This window comes from Chlamydotis macqueenii, chromosome Z, assembly GCF_036417535.1.
Source record: "Chlamydotis macqueenii isolate bChlMac1 chromosome Z, bChlMac1.mat, whole genome shotgun sequence".
Classification (NCBI taxonomy): domain Eukaryota; kingdom Metazoa; phylum Chordata; class Aves; order Otidiformes; family Otididae; genus Chlamydotis; species Chlamydotis macqueenii.
Window position 1 is genome coordinate 33,133,632 of NC_141593.1, and position 27,328 is coordinate 33,160,959.

Genomic DNA, 27,328 nt, shown 5'->3' on the forward strand with positions numbered 1-27,328 from the left:
TTATTGATCCTCTTTCCCAACGAGCTTCAGAACGGCATGGTCTGCTAACAACGACAATGCATTAGCATGAAAAACAAAAAATTAAAAAACTACAATGTTTTGCTGTCGTAGTTCAGCCCCGATCAGGACCAGAGTACGCAGTCTGTCTCTCACTCCCCCCACCCTCCGAGAGAATAGGAGGAGATGATATAAGAAAAATGGCTCAAGGTTTGAGATAAGGACGGGGAGAAATCCTTAAAGTTACCATCACGGGCAAAACAGACTCGACTTGGGGAAAACTATTCATTTATTTCTAAAATTAGCAGGAGAATGAGACAGGGAACAAGATAACCTCCCCCCACCCTTCCCTCTTCCCGGGCTTAACATTATCTCTACTACCTTCCCCTCCCGAGCGGCACGGCGGGGGGAAAGGGAATGGGGGTCGCGGTCAGTTCATCACGCGTTGTTTTACGCCGCTGTATCATCGTCGGGGGAAGAACTCCTCGCATTCCTCCCCTGCTCCATCGTGGGGCCCCTCCCATGGGCCACAGTCCTTCGTGAAACTGCTCCGGCGTGGGTCATCTCTTCCATGGGGTGCAGTCCCTCCAGAACAGCTGTCCCAGCAGGCCCTCCACAGGCCACAGCCTCCTTCAGGCCTCCACCTGCTCCAGCATGGGGTCCTCCACGGGCTGCAGGTGGATCTCTCCCCCTCCGTGGACCTCCATGGGCTGCAGGGGGACAACCCGCTCCACCATGGTCTTCACCACGAGTTGCAGAGGAATCTTGGCCAGGAGCCGCGTTACTCCTCCTCCTCCTTCTTCACTGTCCTTGGTGTCTGCAGCCGTTCCTCACAACAGGCTGGCAGACGTCTCTCAGGATCCTTTTTACATCTTATTCACTTCTCATCTCCTCTCCACTTCTTGCAGCCAGGCCGGGCCGAGTTGGGCCCAGTCGGCTGCCCGGCGGGAGGCCAGAGGGTGAGGCCTGCAAGGCCCATGAGGCTCGCGCCTCCCCCTCTCTGCCCCCCGCTCAGCTGCTTCACATCTTCTCCTCTTTTTTTTTTCTGTTTTCCCCTACTTAAATACGTTATCGCAGAGGCGTTATCACGGGACATTCTGCTACCAATTGGCTTGGCCTTGGCCAGCAGCGGGTCCACCCTAGGCCCGGCCAAGTCCCCTGAACAAAGGGGAGCGACTTCTAGCAGTTTCCTACAGAAGCTGCCACCTTAGGCCCCCCCTCACTAACAAAACCAGAACACTTGCTCATGAAACAGATTTAAATATTGGCATGTAATTCCCCTGTGTGTTTCACACAGACTGTAATACTGCAATTTCTTAAAAAAAACCCCAGAGAATACAGCCATTACTTTATAATGTATATGCACATTGTTTTAAATGTCAAGCACTGCTTCAGCCTTTCCACCCACTTTCCTCAAGCTTTGTTTTGTTTTAATATTGCTGCCAATACCATCCTAAAGAAAACCTAAACTTTTGTATAAAAATGCCTTGAAAAAAACATTGACAATTAGGCTTGAAATTAAAATGAAGAAACTATTGCATCTACTTTGAAAAGGAGAGGGAAAGTGAAGCTGGTTCAAATGTCTGAAGTCGACAAAACTTTAAAATCCAAGTGATTTTTAAAATGCACCTTTTGTAGCTTTAAATGGATCATCAAAATCTGTTAATTCAACAAAGGGGCATTCACCATTGGCAGTGACTCTGGTAAGATTTTAAAAGAGCTGATCTAAAAATTCGTTACGACTACCACTCATGACAAATCCAGCCCTTCTCTTTGAATTAACCGTTCACAAACGAACTACTTCTATCTCCAAACACAGCCTGCGTATATTACACCCTAATTTTGTGCCTTTTATTATCCTGTTGCGTGGCTGTCATTTAAAGTGGATCCCAGTCCTGTTAGTCTAGACAACAAACACAGTAGGCAGCCTAATCAAAAACACTGAAGCTGTGAATTTATCATAAAAATTCACAGAACTTTAAAAAATCACAAACATCTCATGCTGGTATTTGTATAAATACAGAACTCTGTAATAAATTACAGAATTTTTCCAGATACAGCAAAGCTAAGCCAGTGCTTTGGGAATCATCATAATTTTACCAGATGTAATCTTAGGGATGCTTTCTTTGGTTAACTGCTTCCATGCTTAAAGGGCCCACAACAAGCTGTCGTACATCAACATAGTACCCTATTAAATCAGTTAATATACTTTATTATACATGTTAGTAGCAAATATCTGTATTTATGTATAAATATTTTAAAATATTTTCACGTCTATTTCCTATATACAAACACTTAGATCAATTCCAGCTAATCAGGACTAAACAAAACTAAATAGAAAATTTATAACTTTATTGATAATATACTCTTGTTTACGGTACATTATGCTAACTAATTAGATCAGTATTTTTAAAAAGTAATAATTCTAGTATTTGCACCATACAACTGCTTTGTTGAATTATTGCAGAGAAATCCATGGGCTACAGGGAAAACATGCTTTCTATCTGCATAGTTTACCCTGGAACATTTTATCGCTTTCCTTGACAAAAAGACACAAATATTTTGCACTAAGATCATATCTATGCAGAAAGATAGATTATAAGATGTAAGATCTCTCTATATAAACACATACATTTACGTGTATTTATAAAAACCTCTCTGAGAAAGGCTTAGGAAGAAGTCTGCCTCAGTTTTAAATGTCACCTTTTACAGTGCGGTGCTGCAGGATTACTATCGTGTATCATAAATAGATGGCAGTTATCAGGGAATTTTAAACATATGCAGCAGAAAAAAGACGTGAATATTATCTATACAGACATACTGACAAAAACAATAAAAAAAATTCAAGGCAGAATAAGACACTTAGTGGGAAGGCTAACAATCAATGTAAACTTCAGTGTTTCCTACCAAAAAAATAAAAAAATCAAGAGAACCAGTACAGTATGAAACAAATAGAGTAAGACTGCATTCCAGTCACTGGTTTTGGTCTTAACCTCAAAGACAAAAGAAATCCCCTTGGAAAGCTAATTTGAAAGTACATACGCCTTAAGTTAAACATACAACTTGTATTAATCTCAGAACAGAATCAAGACCACTATTAAAATAAAGCCTGGGGCTCCCTGTGATGCCTACGATGGGTGGGTAGATTTAATCGACTTGAAGACTGTCATGGTCCTATTTCACAAAACCTGTAGCGCACTTACATCATGGAGGACCCATCTGTGCCCACCATCCATCTGTTCAGACGTGATTGGCAAAGTGGTAGGGAACTCGCAGTGGTTGCCTCTGCCTGAAAGGAATAAACCACAGGATCTTCCAGCGAGTGCCAAAAACTTCTGAGAAGGTCTGCTGCCATGGCTTTCGGGGCCTCGATCTATAGAAGACAGCATTATTAGTGAAAGACAGCACACCCATGGTGCACTTCAGTCAGCTAGAACAATGCAGGTTGGCTGGGGATCCATTACTGGACTCCAATGAATTGTGTCCCAGCATCACAAACATAGCTTTCCTTTCATTACGGCACGCAGCTGAGACTTAAGTTTGGAGAACAGAAACTATCTGTGTCATCAATCAACTGAAGGCAACTTTTGAAGCAGAGGAGAACCTCAGAATCAATGCAATGTATGTCAAGACACAGCAGAAAGTGTCTTTTGATCTGTACTTCTGAAAGAAAACGTAGTTTCACTGGCTTTGGAAGGAATGGGAATAATGTGAGGCTATTTTGTGTGCAACCAATATTAAAAGATTAGTGAGCTGCTGCTAGAGATAGGAAGTACACGGCACAGCACCATGCAAAATAATCCTAACAGTGCCTTCAGTTCCTTTTGTCTCTCACACAATTAAAAATAGCAGCTACTCCTTTAGCTTTTTGGCAAATAAACGTAGAAATTTTACAGCACTTACATGTCATCACAACAGTTTGACATTTTTTCTATACTTGTAGTGTCCTGTTGGAGAAAAGAAAACACAATGAAACAGTATTTATTTACATTCCTAACTGTTAAAATGTCATTATGAAAGCAACTAAATAAAGCAGGGAAACAACTCTTAGCGCACACTGCTTTGGCACTAGTCCAGTAAGTTACACATTACTCATACGCCACAGTAGTTTTAAACAGCTGTGAGATTATATGTGCAAATTTACTCAGTCTGTTAAATGATTTTCACAAACATGATGTGAAACTATACCGTGCAGTTTTACTATGATAGCACATACCACAGGATGTCAACAAAAACTTACAGCATTATTACAGCTAAAATGAATTCAGATATTACAATTAGAAGTAATGTGTATAACCTGCACTCTTGCCATAATTTTCACAAGCACTCATTCCAGACTTAGGAGTTGTCCACTGAGATAACCACAGGAAAATTTAGTAAAATGCAACTATTAACAGATGCAGCATTTTGAAAAGCAGGAGCTATTAAGAAGTTTTAAAATAGTTATCTTCATGAGTATTATAATGCAAACAGCACCACTAGGAATATACCATCAGTTTCCGTAACTTCTACAGGTAAATGCCAAATAGAAAAATTATTCTCTTAAAATGTAACAAAAACTAAATAATATGCAAGGTGAAGGAACTCTTGTAACTAATGCTAAATAAAGTCCATACTTTACTTTTCTGAATGAGTCACAGAGTTTTGTAATTAACAAATCAATTTAAGCTTAGATCATCCCCAAATAAAACTTTTTAAACTACCAACAATAGCACTTTTTTCCTCACTTTTGCACTATATATTTAACAAAAAGTCTTGCTTTGTGAGTATCACTTCAATTTTAACTCCAGCAGTATTAGTGTTTTCAATGCATGTTCACAGCTCATTATGTCCCAAAATCACTCATGAGGCCCAAAATACAACAACTGAAATATTTCTCATGGTTCCATCTCCTTTTCACGGCTGCTTGCTATCTGACTTTACTGTTCATTGATTTAGGCATACACATAATGCACCTGTCAGATTACACTAGTGTTTCAGTGAAAAAGAGAGCCCGTCTCTATTATCCCAGCCATACAGGGACACAAGGGCTGCGGTTTAATTAGGCTGCCACTTCATTGTCATCTGGAAACACTACCAAGCAATAAAACCATACTGTGTTCTTTGATTGTTCCTGCCACCAGGGCATCCAACCCAGTGCAGGCGCTGCGGGGATTCTGTCACCGTCTTTCACAAAGCTTGGAAGGGGACGGGTGAAATGTGAGTGGGGAACAACGTACAGGAAGCTGCTTCACCAGACACGGGTGGCCTCATCTCCCCTTGCCAAATTTTCCCCTTCTAAATCTGATTCCCAGCTCTGATGAGTTTTGGAACAAGATCCCTTACCACATGCTAAATGGCAAAAATCTTAATTCTGCCTGCGACCTGCCCTGCTGAATTCCAGATGCCCTATGGCAAAGGAGAAAAGTCTCCTCTTCTCACGCCAGCCCACCAGGACGCAGACATTCTTCCCAGTTGTGCAGAGAAGGCATGCCCACAGCAGACCGCGTGTAAACCATTCTGGCCCCATCGTTAGGGGCCAGAACAACCTATTGAACAACCACTCAATAGCAAGAGAGGACAGGACTGGAGGCAGCAGACTGTAAATACTGCCTGTTCTTTCCATTCCCATAGATAAACCGCTTCTCCTCCCCACCTGGTGGGCCTGTCTGGAGCGTTCCCCTCACCTGCCGCAGCCAGCAGGAAAGCAGCACAAGACAGAAGCCATTCTCCTTGTGAGGGTAGGGCCTGACTGCACGAGCAAGGGGCATTCTGCTCCCTTGGGCCAGCTTTTTGTCCAGCTCCTGTCAGAATGACAACCAGCTTTTCTGAACACAGAAACTCACGCACAGCTTTCTCAATAAAAAGGACTAAATAAACACAGATATTACTTCCATGACATTTCAGTGAGGTTGCAACAGCATTTTCATGAGATGCTGTGGCTTCTTCTGTAACTGCAAAAATATCTCAGCTCTAGGAATTGCCCTCTAGTCAACTCAAAGCTATCCACCTGACAGTACAAAATAATACTGGTATGTTCAAAAGCAATGATTGCTAATGATTTTTTCTACAACAGTAGTATGCTAGTCCGGACTATAATTGATTTCTAGCTATCAAAGATTTCTGCTCATTTCACAAAGGGAGCCCTAAACCAGCTTCGGGTGCAGAAGTAACAAAACAACATAATACCTTAAATATGAATTTTTGCTATATTTCTCCACATTGTTTGTTCATTAATACGTTTGTACTGCACCCTAGAATCCTATACTTGAGATTTTGTGAGGAATTCCCAGGTTGGGAACTAGGGGCTGTATTTCTTTTTAATTGTTATCATGGCATGTTATCAAAACCTGAAAGATGCTCATCAGGATCTGCTTCTCTCAAAAACATAACCCATTAAATTAATGAACTAAGTGAAAGCAACATAACAGGAATCTCAGAAAATGACTGTAAGAAAAGACTTTTAAGATTCCACACCTTTAAAACACAGTAAGAATTTTAGTTGGATAGGAAGTCAAAGGAAATCCTCCATTCTTTCCTTCCTTCTTCTATTAAAATGCCAACATCTACTTTAGAATACTTTTGCTTTACAGTAAAGGAATTTGGACTGAGCAGTGAATTCTTTGCTTCTGGGATACTTCTTCAGAAATACAAAAACTTTACAGCCACATTTTAAAAGCTGTGAAATAGGGCCGGAGGGAATGGGAGGAAAAATCTCTCTCTGAAGTTCAACTACTTAACAAGTGCTCGTGACGGAACTTAAGAAACCAAATTCCCCTCAGAGCCTCCCTCCCCCAACACTGCTGCCAAACAGTTGGGCTCATTTGAAATGTACTTTCATTTGAGAATGAACCAATTTACCTTTTCACATGAAAGTGAAACTTCACAGCACCCCAGGAAACTCCGTAGCCCCTCTGGAGACAGGAGAGGAAGGAAAGGGAGAGTGCCACTGTTGAGTTTTGGCCCATTATTTACGGCTTTCTTCTCAGACAGATGAATTTTTCTTCTTTTGGAGACAGGAGGACCAGAATAACCACTATTCTTCCAAATGACAAGGTGTTCTGTTCATTAATACACCTCACAAATGGCTTTCAACCAGAATATCATCTGTCCTAATTATGCATTTGTTGTATACCAAGGTTTTACTACAACATCAGTATTACTGTGTTCAGTCTAAGAGGCTTTGGCTGTCTGCATCTACTATCAGCTTGGATTACTATTAATACAAATAGAACTCTGCTAAGATATTTTTTTTTTCCCCCAGACTCACAGCTAATGCCAATGTCAAAATCTTTTGCAGAATTGGCACTCATCCAAAAGTTGAAAAGAACTTGGTATGAGCAAACATGGCCTATCTATTGAGTCCTAGTAATCTCTATCTCAAAAAAAATCCCATAAAATATACAATCGCATACAAGATGAAACTGACTAACCCACAACTGATTAATTTCACATGATGGCTCATCTGGACCCCCAAAGTCATCATCAAGATTGGAAACAACAATTGTTCCTGCAGCTGGTTATTCAGAGATACATATGCACTGATAAGCATCTTAAAGCAATTAGGAAAAAAAAAATCATACCTTAGTGAGAAAGGCAAAAGACATTAGAGGAAACGAACACAGCAATCATTAATAAGATATCACCTTAAAACAAGAGAAAAAGGGCAAAAGGTTCAGATTCTGCTGAGAGGATGAAGATTTTTTTTTTTTGCTTTGAGGACTTACTACACATCTTCAAGATCTAAGTGAAATAAGCTACTGCTGCAGCTAAGACTGTTACGAAAGGAATGGAGAGACATATGTAAGACCAACAAGAGAATTCTGCAGACCAACTTGAGATTCATTTGCAAAGGAATGCACCTGTGTTAGCTAATAAAAGGAACATCTCTTTCACATCTATATTTTTAATTAGCATAACCAACTGCCTGGAAAAACAGATTTGTTAAAAAGAGCATAGGCACTGCTTAAGAAACTGTACTACAGGATGGGATTCATCATGAACTAATTTGTCAAGGAAGAAGCACATGGAAAGAATATTTTCCTCTTACTAATTCATGTTTTCTAAAGGAGAAGCTGTAATTCGTAACTCACAGGACTAACTCCAAAGCATGCAGCCACAATCTCTGGTTCAATTTTTCTTCTGTGTTTGCTTAAAGTCACAAGTAATCAATACAGCTCTATTTAATACTTGCAACAGAAGAATATAAGCATTATGCTATGCTTTCTTAACATAGTATTTTCAAATACTCAGTATACAAGAATCCACAGGAAAGTATGATAAAGCAGAAAGAGAAAAAACAAAATCTGCAAGCCTTCTTAGATTTGCAGCCATTGTTGTTATCTGACAGTGCAAGACAACATATCCTCTAACTGAACAATACATTTTTTCTTTTCTTCTACCTAACATCCTTCATTGTATGTATGTAAATGACAGGTGAGCAATTGAAGAATATAAAATACGGCACATCTTACAGAAAGAATACTTCAGAAAGTATTCAGAAAGAATACTTCAGAAATGTTCCTTTTTGTCATGAATAACATTTTAGGTTTATATTTGGCCACTTTTTAGCATTGTTTTCTTAATCCAGATATCTGAAATAAGGTAAAATGTTTAATTTTATCAATTATGATTAGGTTCAGCCTGAAAATTACTAGTTCAGTTTTAACTTTAAATCATTACATCAGAGAATTGTGTGCAAAATGAAAAATGAAACTACTCAATGTTATATCTAGGAAATATGCCCACACTCCTCTATGCTCTGATGAATTTAGTTAAATAGATTTCCAATGTATTTGTTAGACATTAGAAAATTATTCAATGAAAATAAACATCTGATAACAAATTAGGAACACATCTACAAAGAAAATGATACAAACAGATCTCTCTTCTTCAGTCAAAATCCATGGTGTGTTAGGTTCAGATAGCTGCATGACAGCAAGACACATGACAAAATGTATTATTTTTCTTGAAATTTACCAAGATCTTTAAAAGGCTAAAATATTACGGAAAAATTGCTCAGGAAGGCTAGCTGTTAACCTTCCTCATATAGAAGCCCTTTTAATGGTCTGATGTCTAAATCTGACAAGCAATATTTCAAATTCTAATTTCAAATTACTATTTGGGTTTATAATTTATATAACTTTTACTCTCCCTCTACAATTATTTTTTATTTTCCATTTTATTACAGCCAGGTAATGAATACGTTTGCCTGGGAATCCTAATTTCCCCTTCCAATCCTAATTTCTTCTGTGCTAAATTTAATTATGAGGATTAATAGTTCCTTGATTACATTTCTGCCATGTTTGAAAAAACAGGAAAACCCCTTAGTATTTCACTAATCAAAACAGTATTTAATAGATTATCTGATTAAAGATATGATTACAAATATTTTTAATTATAAGATACTTATTTTTAAAGACAAAAAGCATTTTAGCACAACTAGATCACTTGTGCACTCTGTATATTAAAATAGCAATGGATCAACACTACAAAATATGCAAAGAACTAAAAAGTCTTTGGTTTTATTAGCAGAATAACTGCAGTTACACTTTCATTATTTTGCTTTTCAACCTTTGTAAAATTTTGTCTGACTTACTGATTACACAAAGAATTTTAAATTTTTCACTGGCATTTTTATTGTTTGCATTTCATTTTTGCATTATACTATTAAATTAAATCCTACAATTAACAGCTTGAAATTACTTTGTACAATTTCCATCTTTTTCCAATTTCCTTAAAAGGAAGTTTTGCCCTTCTGAGAAAAAAAGAAACCATGAGCAAAATGAATTACGTTCCTTACTACATGCTCACTCTAACTATTACTCACACCAAACAAAACAGAATACATGAATTAGTATGTTCAAGAGGTTCATGTAGAGATGGATGTTTACAAGAACAACAAAAAATAGCTAGTGAAATAAGTTTGCTACTTGAAGGTAAAAAGAAGAAGCACTGCAACAATAATACAACATAGCACTTAACAAAAATGAACATTTTAAAATGCTTCTAAGGGGAAAAATTTATGCGGTAGGTATTGTATTGTGCACCAGACAGACTGCTGAACACCAGCTGTTAAACTATTTTCCCTTCCATCCTACCCAAAGCAAATAAAGGGAAATTTCTCTCTACCACATCCACACAGCACTGATGCACCAGGATATTGGCATATCACTGTACACCATTCAAACAGTTAATTAACAGGAAACCCTGGTAGCATTAATTAAATTAATAAAGTCACTGTCCACTTAGTTTATGATAATACATCCACTACCTTCCACAGAGGCGACATGGTATCTATTAAATCTATAAAAGCCCATTGATTACATAGTTCTGTCCCAGAGAAAAAAAATTAATTACTAAATAATTTTAATGAAAACTTTTTCTCTGCAATACTAACAGACAACACCCATATAAAAACATATATGATGGACTATAGTGGAAAAATAAAGAAAATTTCTTTTAATTCTACATAAATACTTTGTTAGAACATATGGAAAAATGAAAACACAAACTGTTTAGTGTTTGAAATAAAAAACGACCAAAGGTAATCCTTTAAAATTAGGGTTCAGATTAGTCTCTGCAAAGGATGCTGTTTAACTGAAACATCTGGTAGTGTTATGTTGAGAGACAGGCCTTTTTTAACTTTGGAAATGAGATTAGTAGATCAGTTATTTGTAAGTGTCCAAGTAATTTCTAATTATTTTATCTGGGTCACAGATAATCCGCTTTTACAGGGCTCCCACAATGACATCAGAGGATCACTGCTGAACTGATTATCCTGTTACCTTCCACCATCCATGGGAAGATGGGATTTTCCTTTTGTACAGAGGAAGAGAAAGAAGTGGTTGATTGCTTCAGACAGGTGGCAGCCAACAAAATAAAGAACAACGCAGATATTGAGAGGAAGAAAACCTCACATATGCAAAAGGTATCAGCCCTATAAAAGGTTAGCAAATTGAATACTTCTTAGTAGTGTCTGCTGCAATTTAAAATCTCATTAGATAAGAACAAATATCAAAATAATCAGACAAGCCATTGTTTAAAAAAAATGCCATATTATTTATTACTTGTTCAACAGTAATTCTTTGTAGATCAAACACAACCTATGTCAGAATCTTGCTGTGCAAATAGAAAAATTGGTCTTTAACATCATTTAACTGTTGAAGTGACATGAAAACATACAGAAGTACTTTCTTAAAGCAAAAATGGAACATGAGTGACAGAAATGTGAATGCAAGGGCTAGTTTTTTACTAATACACACACAAGTATTCTGACAGTTTCACCTTTTTAAAAGAGCCTGAATTGCAGCTATTTACCTCCTACAATCAGAAATCAGAAGCAATCGGTAGGTGATGAAAGAGATTTTTTTTTTCCCCTCGGTGAATTTTTGCTTTTTCTTATTAATAAACAGGCTAGTTAAGGATTTTTTTTGAAAACAAGTGTCTGTTACATATAAAAATATCAAATGAGAGAGGACTTCTAAAAAAACACATGTCAAGAAAACAGGTCTTGAGAAAGTAAGCAAGTTTCTGGTTACCATTTTAGGTTCCATTTGATTTTTATTATTTGATATAATTACAGAAAAAAAGTAATTAGAAATAAAATTGAGTAACATAGATAAATGCTCCTCAAGATTTTCTTCTAGTTTAAGTGCAAAATATTATTTTCTAGATAAACTGTGTGTTTCCCATTTCAATACAATGTCATTAATAGACAGAGGCAGAAGTTGCACAAGAGAATGTATGTTTTGGATGTTGTTTGTGGAAAATTTAAAATTTTTCTGAAATGGAACTATCTATCTCAAGAAAAATGATATTTATCTAGAAATAGTATTTTTACTATTTATGACAAACCATCAAATAAAAAAACCTCTCAGCCTTCATGAGGTTTGAAAGTGTCTATACTAGAGCTATCTTCTAATCCTGTAGTGGTTGAAGCAAATGAGGAATAATAGCTTGCAGGACCAGAAACAGCTAGAAGTAGTCTTAAGTAAGCGGTACCTTTTTTTTTTTTTTCCAGTTATTCCCAGTGGGAGAACATTTAGTCTTTCTAGGATGCAATCGACAAAAAATATTTTACTCTTTTACACTAAGTTTGCTTTTACTTCTCAAGCAAAGTCAACTAAAAACATCATGTTGCCTAGGAATTTGAGAATACAGACTCATTTCCAGTTAAAGAATATAAAATTCAAATCAGTCCTACAAGCAATGACGGGAAATAGAGACCTGAAAAAGCAAGCACCAAGCATGGAAGATAAGTAGGCCTTCAATATAAACATATGATCGTTTTGGAAATTACATCAATCAGTGCTTTCTTCATGGGTGAAACTGATTTCTTTCACCTAGTTCCGTAGGAACACGAAGATTCTAAGTAAACAGACTAATTGTTATGCTGAGATTCTAAGAAGAATATCTTCTTGGGATCTTAGAGTTCCTAAATTAGGATCCTATATTTCTCCCTATTTCAGAGACTTCTCAATTAGAGAAAACTTTTAAGAGATTCTATTCTATTAAAATTCTATTAAAAACTTTGATATCCCTATTTCCAAAGTATCCAAAGGAAAGTTCCCCAAGAATGATTTCAGGTACAAGCTGAAAGAAGTGTTAAAATTCAGGATGATGATGAGAGTAAAGGCAAACAGAGCTTGGGGAAAGCAACTGGAGAAGGAGGATGAAAAGAGCCATGTGCCCCTTCTGCTAGAACTGTGTTTCACATATGCTAGTTTCTAGGAGAAAGCACTAATCCCGTATACAGAGGCCACCTCAGCTGCTCCCCTCTTCATCAGAACAATTCATGTCAAAAGTTCCTCTAAGGACAGTTTTTGCCAACCAGCTGTTCTCCTCTCATTGTAGGAAGTCACCTCCCTTGCTCTTTGGCTTCATGGACCTCCAGATATGATATGAATAACCTTGTGCTAATGATACCGTATCAGTGAAACCACAATAAGAGAGGCGGTAAACCTACTCAGAGAAATTACTGGATGTTAGGTAACTTGCTCTGTTAATCACCTTCTCGAGTAGTACAGCTCTCAGTACAGCCTTAAGAACATTCTCTGTGTGAGAGCCAGATTTGAGTACAGAAGTTACAAAGTTTTCATTTCTACCAGAGATCACTTTTTCTCCCAAGCCTCTTAGTATCTGTTGAACACACAGGAAACAACAGCAGATAACATGCTTTTTTTTTTTTTTTTAAGAAAGAACTTCAACATAATAGATCTACTATTAGAACCAATGATAGTTATGCCACAATCAGTCAACTGCACAACACTGAATTCTGGAAAGTGCCAGCACACACAGCAGAGTATTTCAGTCACACTTCATAATGTGCTGCTTTGCTTTCCTGTTCTAGTTACTGCCCTGTTCCAGGAAGACAGGCTGCAGTATATCAGATATATCCTTTCCTTTACATGTTCAGTTGGACCACATTTTTTTACTTCTGAAAAAAATTTATCAAAGAGGAGAAAATGTCAGTATTTCCCCTTAAGATTCTACGAAAAACCTCTGCTTGTTCTTATGCCTTGTCAAACTACCACTTGGCTCAATTCCCATAAAGAGCAACTCTGCTTACAAAAAATGCTGTATACAAAGGTCACTCATTGCAAATTAATTCCATACATTCAACTTTATCTATCTTGCTGTAGTGGCAAAAGGATTAATTTCTGTAAATACGAAGAATCAGCATGAGTGCTCTGACTTAGGGTACATATCACGCTTCCTAATGCATGCTACATTCCAATCATTTACATTTGAGCAGATCCATCAGATTTTGGAAACCAACCATAAATAATGAAGCACAAAATTGTCATTTCAGGTCCTAGTTCCTTATTACTGATGATGCTAAAGGATGACAAACATTATCCCAAGTTGCTTCTGTGAGACTGGACAGTAAGCAGAGGATGCTCTGTGTACGCAGAAGATACTGAAAGACAGGGGACTGGGGGAACTTTTTTTTTTAATCTGCACATCCAGCATTCCTGGAAAAAAGTTAGCCTTAGCTTTATATTACTTAGATGAAATAGAAACTATTGGCTTGGTTTCTGGAAAATTATATAATGATGATCAAGCAAGTTTAGTTTATGAAGAATCAGGAAGTTTTGCTAAAAAAGGATAAAAGTTTGACAAATCTTGAGTTTACTTTTCTTTCAAAAATACAATTTTAGCAGCACTTGAAATATAGGTAAATAATAATGCTATAACCCAACAAACCTAAACTTGCTGGACTCGTTTACCAACAGTAAACATCAGTCAGAGTTTAGATCACAGAGCTGTAATGTTGATTGTCTCTATTATTTAAAAATAACTTTTATCCAGGAGCTGTAGAACTAGTCTTGGTGTGATGTCAAACTGCAAACACAGGCATGGAGCATGAAGTAGAAAAATGTTTATTATTTGTTTTCCTGTAAAAGCACAAGTTAGAGCTGCTCTGCTTCACCTTTTGCAAAACGCCCATGCTCCTGCCCACGTCTCTTGCACACATCTCTGGGCAGCTCCAGCAGTCACTGAAATTAATGCTCTCAAGAACAGCTACAGAGCAACTAATGTAACATGACTGCTTTAATTGTGTGTATCTATGCCTTTAAGTGTTTAAATTTCTTTTAAATGTCTCAAGTCTGCACTACTGCACTTCAATTATTGTGTTCTTTGTTAAATAAATATTGATCTGTACCTTATACTAAGATAAGCTTAATTTCATCATTAATTCATTATTTTAAATTGAGCTCATTCCAGAAACAATTTGCTTAGTTCATACAGGAAGGTTAGATGCTGAACAGTAACACAAGCACAGTACACAGCAGGAACAGCACTGTCTCTTAGCGATCATGGTTCATTGTTTTTACTGGACTTGAAGACCTTCCACGCTGTGCACTCAGCACTGTGAGTGGGTATACCCAGCTCCTTTGTTTCCCAATTCTGCGCATCAGAAGCGTGTCTTTGGGGAGCCTGCAGAGAAACTACTCACTCATCTGCTGCCCTCTCCTCTGGCTTTTCCAAAACATCTTTTGCCAAAGCTGTTGGTAGTTGCTTATGGAGGAAGCAAATCCCCACACTGCAATGCTGACAATGAAAAAACATTTGTACAGAAAGATTTTCTGACACAACTTGCAGACTAAGCATAACCACACCAAACAGATTTGTCTTTGTTCACTTCATGTAGGACTAGTTGCTCCCAAGCAGATTTCCTCAAAATGACTGTACGGTTTATTCTTGCCAATTCTATACTCATGAAGAAAGGAATGAGAAGGAAGACAATGACTGTGCTGCTGGTATGGAAATGCTTTGAGCGGGGGATGGACTAGATGACCCATGTTCTTCAATGACTAAATGCACAGTATCCATGTGGTGTGAATGAATTAGAGTTTGGAGAACCCAGGAGTGGATTTCTACTTCCCCAGCAATCCCAAACTTAAAACCTTGTCCATATGAGGCAAGCACAATAGCCTCTCTGCTACAGGTAGGTGCAGTGAGAGGCCCTAACATAGAAGATCTGTACCTTCCAGCACCTGCCTCTCACAGTCCATCCATATCCACAGTTACTGTGGTGTGTTTGTTTCACAAAGTTTGTCAAAGATGACAAAGAAGAGTACCCAGACACCCTGCAGCTCAGTGATCCACAGAATTATGATCTGAGCACACAAAAAGAGGTTGGACTTGAAAATGCTATTAGTTCACACCTGTTCCCGGGTCCTAGTCACTCAGTAAATGCAATAGGATGTGCTTCACAGTATATTACGCAACTGACATAGAATAAAGGGGCTTTACAACACTTTTGTAAGAGCTTGTAGTGGCAGTAGCAGCCTGACAGCATTAAAGCTCAGAATAGTGAAAGAACAGACTGGCAACTGTGTTGCAGAGGCAGCACAGTTGGTATTGTGTGTTAGCAAAGAAATGTCCCATTTCAGGTGTATCTGAGAGAATCCAGTTCAGTCTGAGAGTTTTTATTTCATGTATACTAATAGTACCTAAATGGATGCTGATGGCCACTGTGAATATCTAGCTCAGCTTCTGGCAGCACACAGAACAGAACGGTAGGTTTTGTTCCTTGTTTTCTTCTGTATAATTTCTGTGTTTTAGTGTAGTACTGATCACATGGCTTTTTGTTCTTTCTCATTTATCCATTTAACAGAGACTAAAAAGACATCCATATTTCAGCATCTGAACTCTAAGGCTCTCTGAGTTTCTGTCTCTCTCACTGCTGTGAGTGAGGGTGAGCGGAATTCAGATGTCTGCAACACTTTGTCTAGATACCCAGCAAGGCGTAGTATCAGATTAGAAAAAAATCCCAGCTCTAGAGCATGCAGACACAAAGGTTGTGTGCCAGCATTTAAACAAGGAGGTGAGAACCTATCAGCAAGACCCTGGGGCAGAAATTAGGCACTCAGTAAAGGGGCACAAAGGTAAGTCTGTAGACCTGAAGGCTGACAGTCCAGAAAGCAGTCTGATAGGGCAGCTGGAGGAGAGCAAAAATAATACACAGTATAGCTGCAGTCACACAAAGAGCAGAACGCAGTAAACATATGTAAAGGTAATACAATAAAAACAATAAGCACTTTTACTGTTTCATCTAACAGAAAGAAAAACTGTACTGTAAGTTTTATCCTTTATTCCATACAAAGGAATTAACATAATACAGTTAGGAGGTTTTCTAATATGCACCTACAAAGGTTAACACTGTGCAAACCCTTATAATCCCAAAATGAAATCTCAGGCACATTTTAATCAGTTGTAGTGAGAAAGATGTTATAATCTTGTTATTGTCTTTAACGAAAACGTTTGAGTTTTGTTGTTTGGTGGGGTTTTTGTTGGTTTTTTTTTTTTTTTTTTTTTTTTGGTAGGCCAGATCATACACTCTTTCAGACATGCACAGATCCAATTAATGCAATCTAAAAAAAGGACTTTTTTCTGTACCTTCAAATACAGAATAAGCATTTGGACTGTAAATTGTACATGATTCTATTCCAAAGTTTAGTAACAGAAGAGATATGAAAGTAAGCATATTTATTAAAATACTTAATAAAAAGTCTGTGTTCTCAGAACGTATGATTTATCAGTGAACCTCATTATCACAAAGTATAATTGAGATGAAGGCAACTAAGAGTTTAAAACAATAACAAAAATCAAAACCCATAAATTATTACCTTGGGTACTGCACAATTCTAAGACAAAGTATGAGTTTATTTTACTAACACAACCAGGAAAGTGCCTTGACAGGTGAATTATTAGACACTTGTTTGTTAGAAGGCTTCTTAAGACCTCCTTGGAGACAAGAGTCTTGACAGAGCATACATAGCAGCCTCATAGTGCAAGCACTTCTCTATTCTTCCCTTAAATGCCATCTGCTTCTCTGCTTTTATTAATTTTATTGAAAATAAAACTAATATATACTTCTAAAATTAGATACTTACAGTGAAAAGACCCATTAGCTGAGTGTAAAAGAGTCCACTTATTCCACCCAATATTATTAGACCCATGAAGGCAGATATTCTTAGGAGAGCAAGTTCATGTCTAAATACAAAAACATCCTAGAACAAGACAGAAAGAAGAGAAAGAACTTAGCACTTACAAATTAATTTAAGTCTTTGAACTGAGTGAAAATACTACATAAGAGCTGTTCCAAAAGACTTACAGTCAAAAGGAAATATTGTATTTTTCAGCTACACCGCAAATCATCCATATATTTATGTGCAAAAATTATACACCAATAATCTTTTATTGGTAAAAAAACCCCAACATGTAAACAGTTGGGGTTTTTTGCCAGAGTGATAAAAAACCTCATTCAAGTATTCAAGGTTTGAGAATAGATCGAGCTCAAATGGGTTACTCCTGAATCTTTCATCTCAAACTGTGCCAGATTGCTATACACAAGCTCCAGAACATAAGAAAACTATTCAGTTAAATAGTTTGATTTATAGGACTCCTATAGTTTGGCTCCCAGTCACAGCAAATTTCATTTTTACATCACCTCTTTTGTAATAAAAATAACATCATTCCTAGCTTGACTCTTGAAGATGGTACCTACAAAATCCAAGTATTTGTATTGGATTGGTCTCAGTCTAATGTGTCTATTATTCAACATAAACTCATATTCCACTTTTAAATTTGGCCTTAAGTGGATTACTAGAACTTTGGATATGGGTGCACAACCAAGTTGCCTCAGCAGCATATGAATTTACAGTATTAGCAGCTCTGGAAAGCCTGCTCTCACCCAGCAGAAAATATGAAAGGTGTAAGAAAGTTTTACAGATCTTTTTCAAAGGATAAAACACCTTGTTTTTATAACAGGAAAACATTTGTACATGGCAGTTACTGGAGATGTACTGCACGTTCACACTCATCTTACCCTTTGATAACGAGTTAACACACCCATTCTCTTATTTATAAGTTACGATTATGTTCTCAAGGCTGTCTTTTGAATGTACACATCTGTTTTTCACTTAGAAAAGCCAGATCACAGCAGGAAACTATTAAAACCTTTCAAGTAAACTTTAAATTACAACCACAACATAAAAGTGAACTGAATGAAAACAAAACAAAACAAAACACAACACCACTGCTTTTGAACTCTCCTTCTTTACGTTCAACCAGTAAGACTTAAGGAAGAGGAGTTCTTGGATTCAGGAGTAGTGGGTTTTAATTAAACAGAGAACAGTTACAGCAAATTATAATTAGTTAAAAAGTCTGATTTTAGATTTACATTATTTCCATGAAGGTTCAAAACACAAAACCAGGAAAAAAGTTTATACTGACTACTAAAGCTGTGAAGAAATCTAGTATTTAATGAACAAGTAGAAATCACTAGCTAACTAGCTAAAACAAAAACCAAACCTCACCAGTCTTTTCTGAACTGGTAAGCCAGCTCTTGTTAGTATTGGCCTTTCTTGCTGCTGTAGAAAATGCATTCATTTCCCTTTTTTTTTAAACTCTTCTTACTCATTTAATTAGTTAGTTCAAAGCTAAATCAACTCAAAATAAAAGCGTTCACACTAATCTTCATTCCCCTTTCCACCAGCCTACTAAAGATATGAACAAAAGCAAAATAAGACACAAGTTCTACTAGCTGTAAAGTACTTTATCTTAGTATCTTCATAGGTATGTTGGTTTATTATATCAGAAATGTTTTAAGGTATTCAAATTCAACTTGACAGGAAACAGTGAAATGTAAGAGAAGAGTGGCAACACTGAAGTCGCATTCTGGATCTAGCACCACACTCCCTCATTAGAAAAAAATGTTTGTAACACAGATTTTTTGCATTTCCGCAACATTCAAAGACTTCCTTCTCTTGAGCATCATCTTCAGCATGAAAAAGTGACGTCACCCAACGCATGACAACAGAAAATCATAGCATAAAGAAGGCAGGTTGCATTTTGCATCTGGCCTTTCTAATCGGTGTTAAAACTAGAGGTACAGAAAAAGAAAGACTTCTCACACTGAACTGAAGACCAAAGAATACTACTTCTTCCTTCCTTCCTTCTTTCCTTCTTTCCTTCCTTCCTTCCTCCCTAAAATATGAAAACATCTACTGCAAAAGACTGGGGGTTGCTGAATTACTGGTGAGAGGAGGCGACATCATCAACATTTTATCCAATGTTTTTAAAAGTAATAACAATACTACTATATTTAGGATGTCGCTGCTTTAAACAAAAGCTCAACCCAGTTTGTTTTTATTATTCCTTCGCTGAACTGACAAGAACACTTTTTCCAGCTAAGAAAACCAATCAAAAATGTAATAAATCAACACTCAAGACTAGTCAACAATTAATCAACTCCTCTTTCAATGTATTTTGAGCAGATCCTCTTGTTCAAACATCATTTAGGACTTCCCATTCCCAGTGCAGTGTGAGTCCTGAGACAGCCTGCCCTCCCAATCTCCAAAATCACACTACCTGTGCTAAGAGAAAGAACTACACAGACAGACCCACAAAGCATAAGCACACGTAAACTAACATTACCAATGCATGAACTTTATCTCATGGTACAAGACAGTTTTGTTCCATAGCAGCTTTTCTCCATGTTGCGCCAGGCTGACATCTGTGGCTTTGGCATAAATGTTAAACTCACAGTTTTGACGTGAGAGTTGCCCTTCAGGAAGCCCCTTTCTCCTCATCTTTTTGTCAACATCACAGCCTGACTGCTCTGTCAAAACTTCAGTTCACATGGGTTGCTGCTGTCGTCTTTCTACTTAGCGTTTCCTACACAGCTCAGATGTGCCCCTCTCCCCAGGTTCCTGCCTGGTCCAAAGTTTTTTAAGTTCCCTTTAGCCACTACTTCTATCCATCCAGTTATATTGCAAGGATTCTTAGCTGCTTATAAAAGTTGATAGAAATCTGTACAACAGAAACTTGTCACAAAATAAGAAACAAAGTATAGGTCTGTAGGATTGTGTCGAGGAATGGATTAGAAACCATGAGATCTGGCATTATTATCTTAACAAGAAATACGAAAACATTCCACAGAAAGCCAGTCTCCATCACAGATTCATACAGGACTTCCTCAACCCCATGGCAGAACATATGCCATGTCTTCATGTGTGAGCATCAACTGTTATGGATGATTCCTATGATGAATGCTACCATTGTCTGGGAAAACAGCTATTATAGCTTTATGCTATCATACATGAGAGAGGTCAAAAACAATGATGGGACAAGCTAAAGATGATAATCAATAACTTGACCACTGCTTCCAAATTCAACTTTGTTTTCACCCTGCTAACAAAAAAAAAAAAAAGCACAAAAACATTTAACGGATCCCTGCCATTTGCAGTATTGGGTTATTACTTTCAGCGGTTTACAGCATTCCTCTAAAATAAGCATGACTTGTACGGAGGACAGAGCTTTTAGCAGGATCAACACAGGATTATTGTATTTGTTCCAGAAGAGACAAAGAGAAAAACAACCTTCATAGATCACCATTTACAATGTAAGATTCATTTATTCAACCTTGATTCTTTACTGAAATATGACATACACAAAAATTAATGTACTAACAAAATATATTAAGATAATTCATCTGTCTCTTGGGGAAGGGATACCCCATGTTAACCTCCTTGTCTATTGTCAGTTGCAAATGGCCAGGATCTCTGTCCCAGTCTGGTGATGAAGTCAATCAACTTGGCTATCATAAAAACAGTACAGAATACAGAATAAAGAAAGAATTCAGATTCAGAAAAGCAAAACAAAAAATACAGACTGCAAGTTTTGCAGGAAGAAAGAGGAAGGAGACGTACAAGGGAGAAAATTTGCTCTTGTTAAAAAAAAAAAAAGAAAACTAATTCACAGAACACAAGCTACATTCTAATAAGCCCTTTTGTTGAGATATTTATAACAATTGCTGTTTACGTAAAGCACTTTTTGATTCAGGACTATTTCAGGTCTACTCAATGAGTAATTGTTCAAAGTCTGATTCATGACTGATTTAGCTTAAAGTGAAAATGGGAATAGCACTCAGATTCCAAAAATGATTGTCTACACAGAGTTCAACCGAAAGTGATAATTCTGAAATAATTTCAGACTAGAACAGATTTTAACAAAAGGCAATACAATCTTTGCAGAAAAATGACATTATCAATAAATTAAGTTTTAACAAAATGTTATCCTCTCAGTCATTCCTATATTTTCTCTACAGACCATTTATTTACTTTCTAAACGTAATTCAATGTTCATACACTGTCCTTATAATTGTAGAGGAGGAGAGAAGGGTTAGGCTGGTTTTGCAGAACATAAAGAAGGAAAATTTTGATGTATTTTCATTTTTTAAAAAACTCTCACATCCTGTGATCCTACGAGAAAAAGTTTCCTTTAGATTCTTTTTACAATATAAATGGACTTTGCATTATACATACTTCCATATTTTAATTAATATTAATTAATACATAATGTTGACATAAACATTACTGTATATAATCTTCTCTCAAAGTCTAACGAATGTTTTAAACACTTTTTATTTTGGAATTGGGAAAGCTGAGTCCCAGATGGAGCAGGCTGATATTGCCACAATGCTTCCTCCATGATGTTTCCTTCCCTCTCTACCAATAGAGCTCAGAACACTTCGCAAATTCGTTAGGTAACAATATTTTCATAATATACAATGGATAATTGCAGAACTGGGAACAAAATAAAACCAAATCAGAGCAAAGGGGTTTAGGTTTTTATATGTCAGTGTTTTTTGCTATGACAATCATTCCAGAAACATTCCTAGCAAACAGAATGTACCAGTAGAATGTCTTTTGCTGAAAAGATTAAAAGCTTTATATGAATCATGTATTTTTGCTTCTACTTGACCAGCTGTGTCAAGAATCTGTGCCCGCAGAGCCATGTAGACAGCAACTTGCAGTTGAGAGAAGACTGGTATTTACTCTTCTCATCTCATTAGCCATAAGACTGACTACTTCCTAAAATATACAGACTTCCTGACCTTGATGTTTTTTAATGAAGATGCAAAATTAAGACTATTCCAGTCTTAGCTTCTGAAAATCACCAAAGCTAACAGAGGAATTCACATGCTTTTTATGTGAACTATATTCCTTTTTTTTTCTGCTAGGAGCTCACACAGAGAATTTAATTACGATTTCTTCATTTCTAGCAGTAATTGTACTCCTCCTGCTGGACAAACAGAGGCAATAACCACAATCCATCTTTCTGACAGTGGATCAGTTACACGAGTCAAGAATACTATGAAGCAATTTTCTGCTGTAAGACCTGAAGCTGAAAGATTGTATCTCTATTGAAACGGCTTCTCCCACTAGCTCTGCAGCCATCATCCATACCTTAGTATACTTAATTAAAAGTGTTTGGGGTGTTCTGACTTAACCCTTTAAAAAAAACTCACAAATTTTCATTCAGAAGGAAATACTAACATGCATGCACTGATCATATTTTGATAATACCTTAATCAGTACTGTGATAAAATGACTATTTCACAACAGCATTAAAAGCAATTTTAAGGCCACAGCTTCTGTGTTATGTACTATTTTATATCCAAATAATAAAAATTAAGATGAAGGCACACAGCCAAAAAATTCACAAGTATGTTTCATGAGCAGGAAGTAAGCTAATTCCAGATGGCTGTTTAGAAAAAAAAAATCTGTTTTTTTTTTAATCTGTGCTAAACACTAGTCCCTGTCAATTCAGAAAACGTAAGCACTTGGTTACAGCCAAAATTTCAACAAATAGCACTTCCGTGAAAGGCAGAGGATACTGCAGTCTCTGGAATGCTGCAGTACTTCAGCTTTAACTGGTACACAAAGCCTAGAATCTTGCAGGATGCTTCCCTAAAAAGAAACTAGTAAGAAAATCTTCTCACTGGTCCTGTTCATTTGATGTCAAAATTATGTAATTCTGACAATTATTCTGTGTCAGAAAGTTATATAGCATTATATCCTTAGCAACAGTTTAAAAAATTAGCTTAATGTGGCTCTGACGTCATCTTCCAAGCAGATACATTTACTAGACACTCAGTACAAATTATTCTTCATTTTCTATACTTCACTATGTATCCCCTAATCCTGCAGCTGAAAACCAGAGAAAACTAAATACTATTGAGTATAATACTAGACTCAACAAAGGTCTGAACTGACCTGACCTGTGGTGTCTACTAAGCCTTTCTATACCATGTATATTTATCTCACTGCAGGACAGAATGTTTTACACTGTAACACAGATGCAGTTTTTCAAAAGGAAGAGTGTCATCTGAAGTGTCCACATATCAAACTGATAAAGCCAAAAAACCCACAGCTAAACAGAAATGAAACTAAATAAAACAAAGTACTCTCTTCTTTCTATGATTCTGTAACTTCAGGCAGCCAAACATGGGACCTGACAGAGTCTTTAGGCAACTACATTAAACTAACTATTGAATATGTATTCTGCCTTCTAATCTGCCACACCTTCTAAAGGGTAGATATTAAAAGTAGGTTTCTCTGCAAAAGACTGAAGTTAACCCAGTTAAACCACCAAGAACAAAGCTTCATATATACTCATTTTTTTAATTGTTATCATTAATAAACATTTATTATTACCTCTTTAGAGGTTGCAAACTGTCTGAAGCAAACATGATTTCCCTTTTCCTCTCTTACACAGACTTTCTCCAAGCAAACAATTTGGTTCCCCTTCGTCTTGCTTTTGAAGAGCAACGCTCACAAACAGAACTTGGGTTTGCTATCTAAAACTAGTGTAATTGCTTCAAGTAAGTTAGAGCATTCAGGGGACTCTCACAATAAAAAAGAATTATTCTACTTAGAAATTACACTATTAGAGAAGCATCGCCAATTTTATAAAAACATTTTTATCTTTGGAAAAATAACACTCCTGCCAGAAGCACTGCAATACTCAATCTGGTATTCAGATGAGCATCACTGAGAAGCCTTTGCACTTGAAACCTGCAAGCCCAGGCACTGAAAGCCTTCAGAATACAGAAAGTGTAAGATTACTCTGTCCAGAAATGTAGTAGGTTAACTTAGTTTATAAATTACAACGTTTCAAAAACATTAACTTTCTAAAAACCAAAATGTAACGTATTCATAAGAAGTTTTACTTAGATGACAGATTTCTTCACTAATACAGAAAGACTGCAATTTCATCTCTTTTAACTTGAATGCAGCTACAACACAAATCAAAATAGCTCTGTCAAATCTCACTATGCCTGTAAAAGTAGGTGAATATGAACAGCCCATCTGCAAGAAACTGGAGACAAAGTGAAAAATCTGAGTACTCCATTTTAAGAGACACATTTTATTGGCTTGTCTCAGTTTAAATTTACTTTGAAGAAAGTAAGAATTTGAATACAGCTAAAGCAGTTAGCTTGCTGCTTCTTGATATTCACTAATCACTTCTAAAGGAACCTAACTGGTTCTGTCCCCCTTTCCTAGATTTCTAAGCAAACTAATGTGTTTTTAACACATAGAAATAATATACGCTTTTAAAATGATATTTTGTTACTTACCATAAATCAGTTTGCTCACTCACAGATCTAGATAAATTCTCTTCACCAACTAAAAATGAGCTAGCAGAAACTAGAATCTAGTAACTAGATACCAAAATAAGTTACATTTGCGGTACTAGCTATTTATTCACTTGGTAGAGAAAACAGATTCTTACCCAGTTTTCTTTTTTCAGAGGCAAAAAGTAGTAGTAATGGCAGAAATCAAGTATCAGCGTATAGCAACTAAGGATCTGAGTGTAGAAACATAGCTGTAAAAACAGCCAATGATTGTCTTCACCAACACAATTATTAATCCTGCAGAGAAACAAAGTATATACAAAGACAGAAATACAAAGACTTTGACATTGCAGTTATGATACTCTGAATAAGAGAATTGATTATTATTTATGGAAAAAATACAAGAACTACTGACTAACCACTCCATCAAAGTGATGGCCTCTGTGTTAGAGATGGCAGTTACTATAAAGAGTGGTTTCCTTACATTACCACTTATAAGTGTAGGTGCCTTACTGAGATCACTGCTTAGAACAGGAGACATATATTTCTCTATATTTTCATATAGCAAAGACAGTCCTATAATTTTAAGTAATATTCAAGTTATAAAATTATTTTTTTTAAGTCTGCAAAATTTCAAAGTAATATATATTACCTTCTGCTACTCAACACATTTCACTGATTGTGAACTATGTAGAGTCCAAAAAGTGGAAATGCAAATGAATGGTTTGAAATAAATGTGATCACAGGCTACTCCAATGACAAATAAGCATGACTTAGGAAGGAGTCTAAGGCACAGAAGACAGAACAGGCATCTCAGAAAGTCCTTCTGCATACATCAACATAAAGGAGTAAAGGAATCACAAGGATTCTAGTAATATTAAGTACAAGATTCAAAACCTTGGAAATCCAGCTCTAGTCTGCTTCACAGAAGTTGTATTGATTCAAAAAATGCAGTCGGGGTGCAATTTCATACAAGCATTGGCACAGATATCAGTACCAAGCTCAGCCATAATGACAAAAGCACTACACTGGCACCCTCTTCTGCATTACTGACTGACAAAAAGAGTAGTTCGAGAAATGTCTATATCAACATAGGAGAATCCTGATGTCATTTTTGTCCTCTGCAGCTCATCATTGTTGTCTTGCTGGAAATTATACCTCAGAACTACTGACAGCAATGTTTATTTTTATTTTAAGCTGCAAACAATCAGTTTAAATGGAGAATTTTAGCCAGATTAGTTCATTTTGACTGAAATTAGTCAGAGAACACTAAAATAAGCCATTTCACTACAAAATCAGAGAAGCTATGACAAGTGGGTCATGGTATTGGTCAATGACATTTTCTACTCGGCAGAGTCACTCATTAAACTAAAAACCTAAAACTGTCTAAACCTCATGTTCTATTTTTGTTATTATAAAGAGTACCTCCTCCTATGTTGAAACTGTAATGCTTTATTTCAGTTAAAAAAAAATAAATGTTGTCTTATTTCCCACTAAAAATATTTTTTTTCAGCATCGGAAACTAAATTGCAACAAATTCAATAAATCTACAAATTAATCATCTTGAGATCAGTTTTAGGAGTAAAAATTCCAATTCTTTAAACAAAATATGTGAATTTTCCAAAACTATATGGCATATAAGAATTTGAAAGCAGTTAAATGTCACACTGCAACAGTTCTTACTGTCAGTTTTACTTGTAGACTTAAGAAAGTCTCTAAGCTGTTCTTTCCTTGCTCTAAACGTCTAAGTGATTAAGCACTACTGGGAAAGAAATATGACAAAGGAGCAATAGTCAAGACCATGAACTTCGAAATGATTCACTAAAACAACAGCAGAACAAATGTCCCCGTCTTACCACGGACAGTGGTGATCCATCCGCCTCACGCAATGTCCACAACGACTGCAATGGTGTGAACGCTTTGGTCTCATCATATTGCATTTGTTACATAATTCCCAATATTCTCGTTCTAGGTGAAAATGTAAAGACAAATTAGAGAGATGCAAACTCGGTACAGCACACTCATTATAAAAATATGCTAGTGATTCAAGGAGAAAAAAATTCTTACTATGATCTGAGGAAGGTTAGTAGCATATAAAAAAACCTTTTTCCTCACTGTTACTTTAATTAAACTGGAAGATATTACTGCCACTCTGTGCCAGTTTTCTTCTCCAAAATCCTCTCTCCTCCTATATATTTCTAGGGAGTAATTATTACAGCACAAAAGCTGCCATGTAATTCAATTATTTTCTTACATGACTACTGTGAAGAAACATATCTGCTAGACAGAACCATTGTACTATCACCCCACCATTCCAAAACCTCCTGCTACTTGAATCTGTCAAAGCTAGCTAACTAAAACAAAATACACAATGAACACTTCAGGAGGACCTTCCATCTCAAGGCATTTTAAGACATG

General features: G+C 36.6%; 1 protein-coding gene across 2 annotated transcripts in view; it reads right to left on the reverse strand.

Moving 5' to 3' along the window:
• Positions 1-1,271: 1,271 nt before the first annotated feature.
• The window catches only part of ZDHHC21 (zDHHC palmitoyltransferase 21), a 38,889-nt gene continuing 12,832 nt past the window's right edge, over positions 1,272-27,328 (reverse strand). Inside the window, exons 5-9 of one of the 2 annotated variants that reach the window (XM_086771297.1) lie at positions 26,767-26,878; positions 25,069-25,207; positions 17,382-17,498; positions 3,901-3,944; positions 1,272-3,370 (exon numbers count right to left, since the gene is read on the reverse strand). In XM_086771297.1, the coding sequence (XP_086627423.1) occupies positions 3,238-3,370; positions 3,901-3,944; positions 17,382-17,498; positions 25,069-25,207; positions 26,767-26,878 (545 nt within the window). In that variant the 3' untranslated portion in view covers positions 1,272-3,237. The remainder of the gene's footprint in view (positions 3,371-3,900; positions 3,945-17,381; positions 17,499-25,068; positions 25,208-26,766; positions 26,879-27,328) is intronic. The other variant, XM_086771298.1, reaches the window with a different exon arrangement.